Source organism: Ambystoma mexicanum, chromosome 14 (genome assembly GCF_040938575.1).
Source record: "Ambystoma mexicanum isolate Mex_15411 chromosome 14, UKY_AmexF1_1, whole genome shotgun sequence".
Classification (NCBI taxonomy): domain Eukaryota; kingdom Metazoa; phylum Chordata; class Amphibia; order Caudata; family Ambystomatidae; genus Ambystoma; species Ambystoma mexicanum.
Window position 1 is genome coordinate 615,875,052 of NC_090940.1, and position 13,764 is coordinate 615,888,815.

The 13,764-nt window shown below is 46.6% G+C and overlaps 1 protein-coding gene across 4 annotated transcripts in view; it reads right to left on the reverse strand.

Moving 5' to 3' along the window:
• Nucleotides 1–535: 535 nt before the first annotated feature.
• IFT43 (intraflagellar transport 43) overlaps nt 536–13,764 on the reverse strand; it is a 580,365-nt gene continuing 567,136 nt past the window's right edge. For all 4 annotated transcript variants that reach the window (XM_069638039.1, XM_069638038.1, XM_069638037.1 and 1 more), the window contains 4 exons: nt 12,740–12,812; nt 7,170–7,245; nt 4,768–4,830; nt 536–800 (listed from right to left, as the gene is read on the reverse strand). In XM_069638039.1, the coding sequence (XP_069494140.1) occupies nt 678–800; nt 4,768–4,830; nt 7,170–7,245; nt 12,740–12,812 (335 nt within the window). In that variant the 3' untranslated portion in view covers nt 536–677. The remainder of the gene's footprint in view (nt 801–4,767; nt 4,831–7,169; nt 7,246–12,739; nt 12,813–13,764) is intronic.

Genomic DNA, 13,764 nt, shown 5'->3' on the forward strand with positions numbered 1-13,764 from the left:
TCTACTCTATGGAGCACGGGGCTAGTTGCCGCCTGAGGCAACTGATCAGCAGGAGGTCTTCAAGCAAGGAGGTCCGGAGCCCTGTGCAAGTCACATTCATTGTTTATGGCTACACCAGGGATCTGCAACCTTTGGCTATATGCCCTTGCCAGCATAGTCAATAATGAGGGATCATGGGAGTCGTAGTCCAAAACCTCTAGAGGGTCATAGGTTGCAGACCCCTGGGCTACACCAGCAGGCACTAAGCCTTTGACAAGCTGTTGAAATACTTAACATAGTAACAAATAATCAGCAAATGGCCCAAGGAACAAAACAAACATCTTAAAAAGCAAGGCCTGTGTGATCTTTTGGAGATGGCTGGTAGATGGTAAGGAGAGCCCAGGGTGGGACTAAAGAGAAGTGGCAGCATGACGGAGAGCTTCATGTGGTGATCTGCGGCTTCCTGAACTACGATGAGCCCCGCCAGGCTCATGTATACGTTCAACGCTCTCTGTCCGGGAAGCTATTTAGTCAAAGTGAAAGAAATCAAGGCAGATCAAATACAAAAGAACATATTTATAGCACATATACACAACAAATAATTTAAAGCATCAGATAAAAATGTGAGTTTTTCCCCCAAAGTCCGCTGTCCACGTAGAATGCTGGCAAAGCATCTTGTTCCTGCAGCGTGGAATCAATCATGCCAGAAGGGGCGTTGGTTTTGTGGTCTCTTCCTTCTCAACCTGTCCTTGGTCCCACTCGGTCAGAAGCTCTGAAGCCACTTCAGTGTAAAGGAAGTCCCAGTCCCAGCTGACGTCCTCCTGCCGGAAGAAGAAGGATGATATCAAGCTGTGGGTATCACAAAGGCCCCACCTGCACTTTGCAAACCTCTTAGAGCTTGGGTCTCCCAAAGAAGTCTATCTTTGGGCCACTCTGTCTCCCATATTTCTACTTGTATGCAGTCCTCAAGCGCCTTGTGCTCCCTCTCTGCTACCAGCTCAGTTGGAGACTCAAGTCTACTTTTCCTACAGGTTGCATTCTGCTTGCTCCACTCTTGACCTTTCGCTACATATTTAACTTTCGGACTAACTGATTGTCAATCTCATATTGAGCTCCTCAGGGCTTCCATCAAAATACTGGTGGCTCAGCTAGCAGGCCAATGTGTAACCTCCTCATTTGGGTGGACGGAGACTATCCCTTCCTGTCCACCAGCATGAATTGTTAACTGGTTTACTTCAATTCGGATCTGAATATAAACAATTTAATTTGTTGAGAGCCTTTGGTTGTAGCTATTTATTTGAACTGAAACTGGCTCATAACTATTGAGTAACCTGATCTTAACCAGGCCTGTGCATTTAAGTGGGTAGACCATACTTAATGCAATTAGAAGAGCACACATTATTTTACTTAAACTCTTCTCAAACTGCAGAGAAACATATTGACAACTTTGTCACCTACTCCCAATAGCCCTATAGTGCACCTACCAATAGTAAGAAAAGGACCTCGATGGAGATTCAGGGACTCTTCCGTCCTGTTCGGAACTTGCTCCTGCAGCAGGTGCTCCCAGGACATTGTGAGCTGCAGCTATCAAATGTAGAACTTTGGAGTCCCTGTACGCCGGCCTCCCATCATTTGCTACCCAGAGGCCCGAACGCTAGCACCCAAGTTTTACGCAAAGCAGTGGTATAATAACACTGGCATATACATGATAGGACGGTATGGTTGGAGTTATTACTTTAATGCCCAGACGCTCTTCCTTCTTTCCAATTTGTTGGGACAGATCACACACAAAGAATTGAATGGAGAGGGGAGACAGCATATGCAAGCTGAGATGCTTTCAGTGGGTTGGCATTGTTCTCCAGAGCCCAATGACAGAGGGGCATTCATTAACTTTCATTGTGTTCCCTAGTTGACTGCTTCCTGGCTGCGGACAATTTAAGTTTTGGTCCAGAAATCTCTGCTCTTCAGTACCAAGCTCACTAAATGAGCAAAAGGTAATGAGGGCTGGAAGATATGAACCTTCCTCTTCAGACAGAACATCTTCCCTCGAGGGAAGATCTAGAAGCCCTCACTACAAGTTTGCTGGTCCGGGAAATGCTGGTAAAAGTGCCAGTAATTCCGTTACCAGCACTTTCCCCGGACCTGAAAACGACAGGCTTGCGAGTGAGGGTCACTGATATACCTCCAGCAAATAGCTGGAGGTAAATCAGGCCCCCACTGGCCTGATAAACAGCCGGTATTTCAGGTACCGGAAATCCCGGAAATCCCCTCCATGAAGTCCTATGGGACTCCATGGAATGGGGATGTACCACCTTTTCCGCCACCTGTAATATCCTGGTAATTCTGGGATATATGGCGGCGGAAACGGTAGGTCAGTTTGCCGGTATCCCGACAGAATTACTGACAGGGTAACGGCAAACTTGTAGTGACAAGATTAGTTAAGAGCAGTCAGAATCCTTGTCACGGCCATGCTGTGCCAAAGCCTGGCTTTGTGAATCCAAGAGGAACTTCCTTGACCATCTAGCAGAAAAGCATTCAACAAGGTTGTCTAACCGTTCCCATCCTAGATTCACAAGACCGACACTTTGTGATCTAGATTGCAGAAACAGATCTATCAGACTGTGATCGCACCGCAGAAATATTTTCGGAATGACATCTCGATTGAGTAATCAGTTGCATGGGTAGTGATGACGACTCAGTCTGCCTGCCTCCCTATTGATCACAACCTATCTGAAAAGGAACAGCCACTGAAAAGACTTGTTTCACTACTGTCTAGTGCCATAGCAGGATTACCAACAAGCACAGAGGATGAAAGAGAGAGTGCCAGGCTAAGGTAAACATCAAGGTGGTGTTTTCTGTTTGATCCTGATCAAGTTCCTCACTCCCCTCTACTCCCCTCCGCCGGAGGAATGACATTGCTAGTGAAGATGTCAACCTTCCATTGAGAGCCTCAGGAACTTCCAATATTCTTTCCCGATATGAAAATAACCACCATGTAGCGCGACAGACTCTACCAATCCTCTATTTGTGGGGACTTAAAGAAGTCTGGAATGCCCACCATGAGGAAAGTTTCCAACAGCAGGAAATTAATTGAAAACAACAAGCCCAGATTTGGATTTATGCCCCCGAGTTTTTTGAACCATCAGGAATAAAAGCCCAGACCTCTTTGATGTTCTAGAAGTTCCTCAATCACATCTAGATAAAGGTTTTTTATTCTGGAGGAGTAGTCAGGGATCCTCTGCTGTTAACAAGGCGGCAAAGAAGATGCAATTTACAGAAACCTCAAAGAGTAACCCAGCTTTACGATGGTCAAGATCCAACTGTCTTAAATCACATCTCACCACTGATGGAAACACTGGCTATCCTGATCCCAACTAGCAAGGACATATATATATATATTTTTTTTTTAAAAGACTGGGTGCTCGGGTCTGTGCATCAGAAATATGCAACTGCAAAGCGTGGGATTTCAGTTTTGGGCAGAATCTCTGCTGTTAATGTTGGATCCTGCAGATTGCCTGGGCATGTATGCCTTGAATGCCTCCCGAAATGAGACACTGAAGAAAAAGTTTTTGCTTAAATTAATATTGTGGCCCACTCCATGCATTCCAAAGAGGACGTGTCCCATGCAAGATGTCCAGCATAAATGGAGAGAGAACGTGGACAGTCTGGGGTGTGGGGCGGGTACAGGGTGTGTCCCGGATTTGGCAAGTGGGCGGAAAGGCAAACATGGGGCAAATCACATATCAGGTTTTGTAAGGGGCTCCTTGTTCCAACACATATACAGGGAGAGTAGGTGCTTGTCTGGATTGTACAACAATGAGTTAGGGCTTCACTCCCAGGGCCAGCACTTCTTTATGAGGTTCAGGATGATGGGTGGCACCACTAACTGAAAAGAGGCTCCATTGGCCCAAGTCCCAGGTGTACAGAATTCCCACCAGAGGCTATAGGTACGCAATATGGTGTTGCTTGTTCAGCCAGAGCTTTGGTTGAAGGAGATGAAATGGAGTCCAAAGATGAGCCATCATGTCGGCCTTTGATATGCCAGAGGGCAATGATTCAAGGATCAAGAGACTCTGTCCATTTGAAGGCAAGTAAATAATATACCCTTGTAGACCGAGGGAGGGGTCATTATCATGGGGTAATGGACCCGCCACCAAGTTATGGCTTGAGGCAAAGTTGAGGGCCATAAGTTAGAGAAGGGTCAATACCAGTAGTTATTGAATGCACTCTGAACATTCCGATTGGCTGCGACAAGGTCAATAACGATCTCTGTGTGCATATATTGGACATGATGTACATTATTTCATATCCCAAACTACAAAGTCCTAAGTCAGTTGGTGGTAGATTTCACTGTGGGGTTTTTCTTTTTGTTTTTTCCTTTAATGGAAGGAGACCTCCACCTACTTCCTCTTCCACATCCGTACCCCACTACCCCCATCTCTACATATCTCTTTTTATGTTTCCTTCCTGATGAAACCTACCACAAAGTTACTCGCTACATTGTAATTGTGGGGCAGAAACCACAGTGCATGGGCCTTACCATTTACAGTGAAGGGGACATTGAGAAATAATGGAGCCTGTCGGTATCCAACAGGACTGTCCCTTATAGGAGGAGGAAACGTCAATCTAAGGCTTGATTAACGAATTTCAGCAATACCTGTTGTTATGTAAAGAATAGCATGGATTTGCCCCTAAAAGACTGACGGCCCATTAGGTAGCAAAGCATCTTGGTTAGGGCTTCATACACGCTGCTACACAGACAGCTCTACCTGCGCGCACACCACTTACCTCTCGGACCTCGTGTTCAGGAGCAAGCACTTTGGTGAGCAGCTTCAAGTCAATGTCCCCATCCTGGAAAAAAAGAACATATACACCATTTACATCGGCAAGCACTGCATATGCAATCAGATAGCAAAGGAGGCGGTGTACGGCCGGAGCAGGCAGTGAGCCTGCAGACATAAATCTGCAGTCCTAGAGTAGAGATGGCAGTTTAAGGCTATTGGGGGCTGTGGGGCTCGTTACAAGTTTCCCAGTATGCCACTGGTAATTCCGGCGGGGTACTGGGAAACTGCCCCTACCATCTCCGCGACCTGATATCCCGGTATTACTGGGATATTACAGGTGATAGAGACGCTGGTAAATTCCTATTCCATGGAGTCCCCTTGGATGGGGATTCCGGCATTTATTTTCCAGTAGGGAACAGATCTACCGGTAGATCTGTGCCCCCACCGGGAAACGTGCGTTTCCCCGGTTCAGAAAAAATGGCGGTGCTAGAATTACTGCCATTGTTACCTGCATTTTTTCTGGACTGGGGAACGCGTAATTTGACAACAGCCAGACAAAGGACGAAGTGTGTCCCAGTACGATATGATATATGTCATTTATAATGCACCTGTACACAAGTGTTTCTAGTCGCAACAAGACACGGGGGGGGGGGGCAGAGGGAGGACAAAACAACGATCTTACTAGGCCATGTGTCATTCAGATCGCGGAAGTGGATGGGAAGAAGTGGCAAAAAGAGGGGGGTGGAGAAGTGCAAGTAAAGGAAAGTGCAGCCAATGGGTGGCTCTTAGGCGCAGAGAGTGGTGACTGTAGGGTTACAGATACAGACCACAAGGTGCTGGGGGAGCCAAGAGGCAGAGTGAGGTGCAACGAGACAAGCAGGGACCTGGGCCCAAGTTCAGAGGGTGGCCAAGTGACTAGTGTGTGGACCAGATGGATCATCAGCATGGGAGAGACGGAGAGAAAGCGGTAGCGAAGAGGAAGGTCTTTAGTTGCTTCTGAAACCGGAGGTGGTTCTGCTCAAGCTTCAGAGAGGCAGGGAGGCTGTTCCAGTGGAAAGCCCCAGCCGAGGAGATAGATCTGCCCCCAACTCTCTGCTTGGAAAAGCGACGGACCCTCAGAGAGTTGGAGGTGGATGAGTGGAGAGCTTGTAAAGGGAGATGTTGAGGAAGAGAGCGCTTGAGGTAGTGTGGTTCTAGGCCCCAGAAAGCCTTGTGGAGGATGCAGAGGGTCTTGAACTTGATCCTTGCGTGTAGTTAGTAACCAGAGGAAGCAGTTTGTGTCTATAGTCATCTAGAGCAGGGGAGGGCGGTGTGGACTGGCTATTATAGAGTACAGAAGGCAGTGTAGGCCCATAGAAAACAGAGGACCATGAAAGTATGTGCGCATGCAGGATGACCAGGGGACAGTGTGAGGATTCAGTGTGTGCCTGCAATTTGAATAAAGAGAGAGAAATGTGTCTGCAGTCAGATATCAGAGGAGGCAATAAGTGGACTATTAAGTCAGACTCGAGCGGGCAATATGTGTCTGCAGTAAGAGCCAAAATGACAGTGCCATGTGTGTCCACAGTAAGACTCAAGGGGGCAATGCCATGCTTGTCCACAGTATGAGGGGGCAGTGTTATTTCTGTCTGCATTAGGACCGGAGGGGGAAATACAATGTGTCTGCAGACCAGAGCATGCAGCAGACTACCAAAGGTTTAGTGTGGTGGTATTAAGTCCAGGAGATGAAATGTGGTGCACCTGCACTGTGAGGAGTGTGTGAAGTGAAAGTGTCTGCATTCTGCATGCAGCAAAGGAGGCGGAATGTGTGTGTTTATAGCAGAGTATGCAGAGAGAAGACAGGGGAGGCTATCATACAGGCAACAAAGTCAGTGTGTGTCTGCAGTGATATAGCGGGTGTGACAATGTGTACAGTCAGAGTACACAATGTTGTGTTTTGTGTGTGGGGCGAATTGCGTGTTGTACCGCTGCATGGTGGTGTGAGGTTTTGGGGTAGATATGGGCGGAGTGTAGTGTAGGTGGGTGTGTTTGTTTTGACCAGTAGAGGCTGTGTCTGCAGCAAGTGCAGTGCCTTCAGTTTGGAAACAGATCTGAGGAAGAAGTGTGTGTATGCAGTCGGAGCGGACAGTGCAGGTCTGGAATCGGAGGGAATGCGAGGTTGTGCACAGATATCCATTGTGTATAATGCACAGTCAAGCATTTGATTCATGTGATGGCCCTTTCTAAATGTTATGAGGCAATCACTGTTGTCCAGGAGGAGATTGAGTCAGCTTTGCTCAGGTTCTCTGCATGAGATGCCCTGGTGCAAGGGTAGACGGAAGATGACTAGGTACTTTTTGCTGGTCAAATGAACATAATGATTCTGGGATTGCAGGACATGCGCTGGTGCTCTAACCTCGCACTCACCAATGTTTGGAAGGCAGCATACTTCATGAGGTCATTGTCAAGGTCGCGATAAGTCATCACCCGGTTCACTTGGATGCTGAAAGAGAAAAATGCGGCAAGAGGTGAAGGTGGAGTTCCATCCGGTTCATGCTACAGAAACCATCAGTATAAACAGTGGCCACCATTTTGCCCGACATTAGTGACGCTTGAGAGGGCCAAGAATCTATGGGCTGTTACTGGTCACTTACTCGGGGTGGGGCATAGGGAGCTTTGGAATGTGTGACGAATCCCTAGATGTCGTCACTTCTCCCTGAGGGGCAGCCCCTTCCATGAGAGAAGAGAGGTGAGGCTGCTACCCAATAGCCCCACCTGGGAATGCTATAATGTGGGATCTCCTCATGGGGAGGGACTAACACCTTCAGGGATGAGTACGAACATGTAGGGTGCAGCCCCTGTAACATCAACACACCCAGACACTTTAACCTCTCCTTCCTTGAAGAACCTCTTTGTAGAGAGTAAACCTATGCACTGCCATCCGGTGGAGAACGATAGGGAACATGAAAGTACTGTGACGAAGAAGTGGCATACAGACATGACGATCACCCTCCAGAATCGAGAGCAACAGTCTAGTCTCTCGCAAGGAAACAAACATTTGAAGAATAGGAAGGCGCAGACCTACTGAAAGGACGGGAGAGAACAGGAAAGACCAGCTAAGCCAATGTGACACTGTTTTCAGTCCCAGCGAGGTCCGGAGATGTGCCGCAAACCCCTACAAGGTAATGGGAGGCACAGGTCTGCATGCGGGGCGCACGAGGGAAGTGAGAGGGTCTCTGTGTGGTCCTTGGTGTAATACCTGCGAGGTGAACATTTGGAGAAGGGTCACAAACCCCAAGAGTCAAAAGGACTATTTATGTATCAGAGAAAATCTTCCTCGTGTCATTGGTGGAGTCATAACCACTGACCACCAGAGAAGGGTCACGAACCCTAAGAGTCAAGAAGACTATCTGTGCATCAGAGGGAATCTTCCTCGTGTCAGCGGTGGAGTCATAACCACTGACCACCAGAGAAGGGTCACAAACCCCAAGAGTCAAGAGGACTATTTGTGTATCAGACGAAATCTTCCTTGCGTCATTGGAAGGAACAGAACAACTGACAATCAGAGAAACCTGGGTCCAGGATCCAGGCCCAAACAGAGACAGGAGTCATTTTTCTTGTGACAGTACTTGGCAGGTTGAACCAGATCTGCCCACTCAAAGAAGAAGTACCTTGGTCTGGGACCCAATCACAATTGGAACGTTATGTTGTATTGAACAGAGGAGACACTGGAGTATCCAGGGGAAGGGAGTCATTCCCCCTGGCTCTAGTGTGATTGGCACGTTGTAATGAGGATCAGAAGGGGCGAGTCATCCTCCTGATAACATGTCAAGGAAGTAAGGACAAGTTTACAGCCAGGGCAAGGGAGTCATTCCCCCTGGCCTTTTGACTACAAGTGTTAAAGGAGCGTTTTCAATCAGGAGAAGGGAGGCATTGCCCCTGATACATACATCAGCGAACCAAGAAGAGAAGGGTTCTTGGGGGTGTTTTCTTTTGTTAGTTTGAGGACACTTGCAACCATGGGAAGGGAGTAATTCCCCCTGGTGAGAACTATTGAAGTTCCTGAAGTGAACTTAGATCACAAACCCAGGAGAAGGAAGACATTCTCCTGGGCAACAAACCATTTAGCCTCATCTACTTTAGTTATAAGTGTGAGGGACAGGCTAGGGATTTTGATACAGGAAGATGGGCATTTAAATTAAACAGCCCTTCTGACAGATCATTTTAGTTTTTGCTTGAGGCAGGGAAACCTCTCATAGGAATAGGGACAGGTAGGCCTTTTCCCTTTCTTTTAAAGAAGAAGAAAAGTCTTTGCCAACCATCATACCACCTGTGTGGCAGTCTCCTCCTTCTGCACCCTTACAAAGGCAGAAAAGTCCTTGCCAACCATCATACCACCTGTGTGGCAGTCTCCTCCTTCTGCACCCTTACAAAGGCAGAAAAGTCCTTGCCAACCATCATACCACCTGTGTGGCAGTCTCCTTCTACGCCCTTACAAAGGACGAAAAGTCCTTGCCAACCATCATACCACCTGTGTGGCAGTCTCCATGTTAGGATAAGAAAAGAAAGTAAAGAGAATCATTCAAACTCGATCTAAGAGTGGCAAGTTCGGGAAATGCCTGAAGGCAAAAAGGAGTCGGGAATGTGAGAAGTTAAGGAGTATGTAGGTTTGCCACAGGAGACAAATCCTAAATCAATACACCAAGCACTACAGTATAAAAAAACCAGGAGAAAATGGATAGTGTCGTACACAATTAATGTTCAAATGTTTTTATTCAATTTAAAAAAAAATCACACATCATCATAAAGGGTTGTAATGCTAAAACCATCTAGGCGCTCATTTTTGCACAGGATTTGGATGAATAGGAAGAAATTAGTCTTTGGCCTGAATATGATTAGTTATTGTGATTAGAAGGCAATTAACTCCATAAATTGCACAAGTGGAAAGTGAAGGACTGATGTCACATGTCTGCTTACCAACTGCAAAATATTCAAAAATATTCTTACTGTCGGGGTGAAGTTCCCGGGCCAGAGTGCCAACTCTGATCGGCTTCTCAATAAGGGGACCCTAACATAAAGAGCTGTATGAATCCTTGTAAAACTCCAACCAGGTGGCCTCGCTTCACCAATACTAGTGAAGCTGTTTGAGTACTGGACATAGACGATCTTAACAGGAATTAGCAGTGATTGCCTTTGTAGCAGAGTTCTAGAAACTTTGGGAATTTGTGAAACTGTCTGCGTTTTATAGTTACTGGGAACTGCATAAGGAATTCTTGACCCAATGATGGCACTACGTTCTTGTGGCAAGAATAACCGAATGTATAGGGTGTGGTTTAACAGGAAAGTTGAAGAAGCCACTAGCCACTACCACGTTTGTCTGTCCTCCCCAAGACAGCAGTGAATTAAATACGACAATGAATGTTTTAATGTTCCCCCGATATAGCTACACCTAGTGCTGACGGTTTATCAGGATGTTCCTTCGTAGGACGTTTGAGCACAGGCTATCAAAAATAACCCACTTTCAAAAATAACTCACTTTCAATCTAATTAACAATGCTCCTATTGGCGCCCATCTCCTTGCGAATCGCAGCAACGATGGTGTGGATACCAGAAGTATATGGGTCCAAATGCTAAGCTCACCGCACACCAGATTGTAATGCTGCTATATTGCATTGATCATTTGACCTTGTATCTCCTTGAGGTTCAGGGGGGGAAGACCATGTCGGGTCGAAGTCTTTTCAGAACCCTGGATTCCACCTTCAGATTCAATGCTTCCCTGGTGAGATTTACTGACCGATTTCATCGAGTAACGAGTAACGGTTGGGTCCACGCAGATCATGAATAGTCTGAAAACGTTACTATTATTTCATAGTAACCAACCTTAGTTGTGGCCTTCAAGGCAAGAAGCTAAATATCTAATGGCTTCAATGTAAGACATCCAATTAGCTTTCCGCTCCATTGTCATTAGTACAGTTGCCCCATACATCAAAATCCCTATCCAGAAGGAACCTTACCTTGGCTTGGCTGTAAATACTAAATCCAAATGACCTGCTTACAGGGTGTTGGGCTCATTTGCAGGGGAAACAATAATAAACTGGATAGTACCACTGTGTCAGTATCTAGTAATAGTTTAGCCGCGATTGGTACAGGTCATTGAGAAGGCTGGAAATCGCATGTATGTGACGTCAAAGATGATTTGTAGATTAAGTCGGCACCACCCAATAGACTGCCATGCCAATCATCATTTATTATGGTGCAATCTTCGGGAAGTGCCCCGGTACAGCAATCGGATCAGCTTTACTACAGCTTTGAAAATCAAAACAGAGTGTAATTTGGGACGTAATGATTTTAGCCCGGCTTCTGCTTAGCAGGAATTGTACTAGGTACTTGCTCCACAGTACATTTGCTGATACAACTTAGGTTGGTGAAATGAGCACTACTACACTTCTGGGCAGTCCATACTGTGAAAGGCGGAATAAGGAACAAACGAGTGGCATAGAAAGTATGTGGTTGGTAGTCTGAAAGAAAAGAACGTAGCTCCAGCATAGTTGCTGGATGTGAAGTGTGTAGGACATATATTTGCTTACAATTACAAGGTAATAAGGGTACGGATTTCTCTTATCAGTGAGCTTGGAATGACCTTGCTGGGGGTCCTATGTGTTTTCATGGTTTTGTTTCATCTAGGAAGAATTAAATCGATGATTTTCTTTAGAACACTTTATTGCAAATGTATGCAGGGGAGCCCCCCCACTCAATCCCCCCCCCCTACCGTTACCATTACCCTAACCTACCCACCCCACATACATGTATGGTAAAATACAGTGGAAACATGTCGACCGATTCTCCCTCGATGGAAAAACTTGCAAAGGAATCTTCCTATCCTTTGCCGGTTAGTCAGTACAAGGATCAGTGTGATTTGGACATACACATGTCAGTTCTACCTTGGGTAACCCTGCTGTTGCCATGTCAAAAGGCTAACGGATACAATTAAGCAATGTGGCCATCTATGAATACTCCAGCGGGCATCTCGAGTAGTGGTAGAACCATTAAGCACCACACTGCCTCCCTGTGACCTAAAATGCACATGAAAATACTGATTTAGGAAATGGAACACAGAGCAGGGAACGAGGCAAATTGGTGAGTGCCAGCTTGGCAACAAGGGTCAAACCTCTACTCGCTCCATGGCTTCCAAAGTGGACAATCAGGTAGGTCAAGCTTCCCAAACCAGCTGCACCACTAACCTCATGCCAGGCAGTTCTGTGCTTTAATGGCAATGTGTTGATAACCATGAAGCAGCTGAGAACTATTGATCCAGCCTGACGTGGAGTGTTTGGCATAGAAACAGTTGCATAATTTCTGCTTCTTGCAGCCAGTGAATTTACTGGACCACTCATTGCTCTTCAGCTTTATTGTAAACATAGAGTGCTGTGTTGAGGGGCAGGGTGCTGCCTCTGTGGATAAGCCAGAAATCTACAAATACCCAAGATGGCTGTTGTGTAACATATCTATATGGGGGTGTACAGCGCACATAGCCTGTTGTATTCAAAGATGAAAGGAATGTCAGTGTTGACATTGTTTGCATCAAAGTTAACTAGGACCATTGAGTGTACATAGACGTGAAAGTGCTACCTAACTAATATCTTCTTTAAAGACTGTGCTGCCAATGTCAATCAATGCATGATCTACGGTTAGACCTTGCGATCTGTGATTAGTGACAGCATATGCAAGAGGCAGAGACACCTCCTTCTGTGGCCACGTTGGATGCAGCATTGTATTGTCCATGGCTGTCCACCGGATGTCTTTGACCCCTGTCCTACATGTGAGGGAGAGCCCAAGCCACAAGTGAGGCATGGCCCAAGCGCTGTTCACATTCTGCATAGAGTGTGATAGTGATGTGAGCTGGGTGCGCGAGACACCATGGCACCAATTCTCTGGCCATGCCATGCAAGGTGATGCTAGATACCTTTCAACACACAATGCAGAGGAGATGACTGTACCTGGGGGGAGCTGCCACTTGCATCGCAAGGTCCTCCTCCTGCACATCCTCCAGGTCTGGGATTACAGGTATGTCTGTGAGGACAGAATGAAAAAAGGACACACAGTAAGTTGGTTTATTACATATTTCGATTACATTACACATATTTACTATTTAAGGTCCAGGGGGATTAGGCGTTTGCCCAGAATCACACTAATTTCAATTCGGTCGCGAAGCTGGGATTGGGACCCAATTCATCCGGTTCCACAGTCAGTAAAGGGCATCTAGTCCACATCTCTTCTGCCCTCCTGCTCAAAGGATCACTGATCGAGGAAGATGGGGAACCTGAAGGCAGGAGGGAAGCCAAGATGATTGGGACTCCCACCAGGAAATTAGGGGGCTGGTTGGAAAGATCCTGCAGACTCCTGCTGGGGGAAGAAGGAAAACCAGAGCCAGGAAGGAAGCATGCCCAGGAATCCTGCGCAATGAACGCTGGAAATTCATGGACATGAAGGGAGGGGAGTCAGACAGGAGGAAGGAAGGCTGCCCCAGGCTCCCAGAATAGGAACGAGGCATTTAATAACCGTAAATAAGGGAGTTGCAAATGTCAAGGAAGTGCTTAGGAATCTTCCAGGCCCATTCCAATCCACAGCCAGAGAAGGGGTGGGCCCAGCTTTCAGAGAGGGAGCCCACGTTGGCAGTGAACCCCAACTGCTAAATTGAGATGACCCAGAAAATGAAGGCTTGCTTAAGGACTAAACTAGCAGACTTTCATCCAAGTACGAAAGGCCCAAAGGTCCACTCCTGCTGCCCTCAGAAAAAGGACTTGCTCATTGAAGCCGTTAGAGGGGACACAAAGTTGTTAACTTTTTATAACAAAGACGGTGACCTCTTCCATTGCTGAAGAAGCAAATAAGAAGACTCTCTGCAAGACTCCCTTCAGCACAGGCTGTATTCAGTAAGGTGTGTAGGTCAGCCAATTGTCTACAAAGTGGCAAACTTTACAGATGGGGGTCATTTTACATGACCCATAAATTGCACCAATAG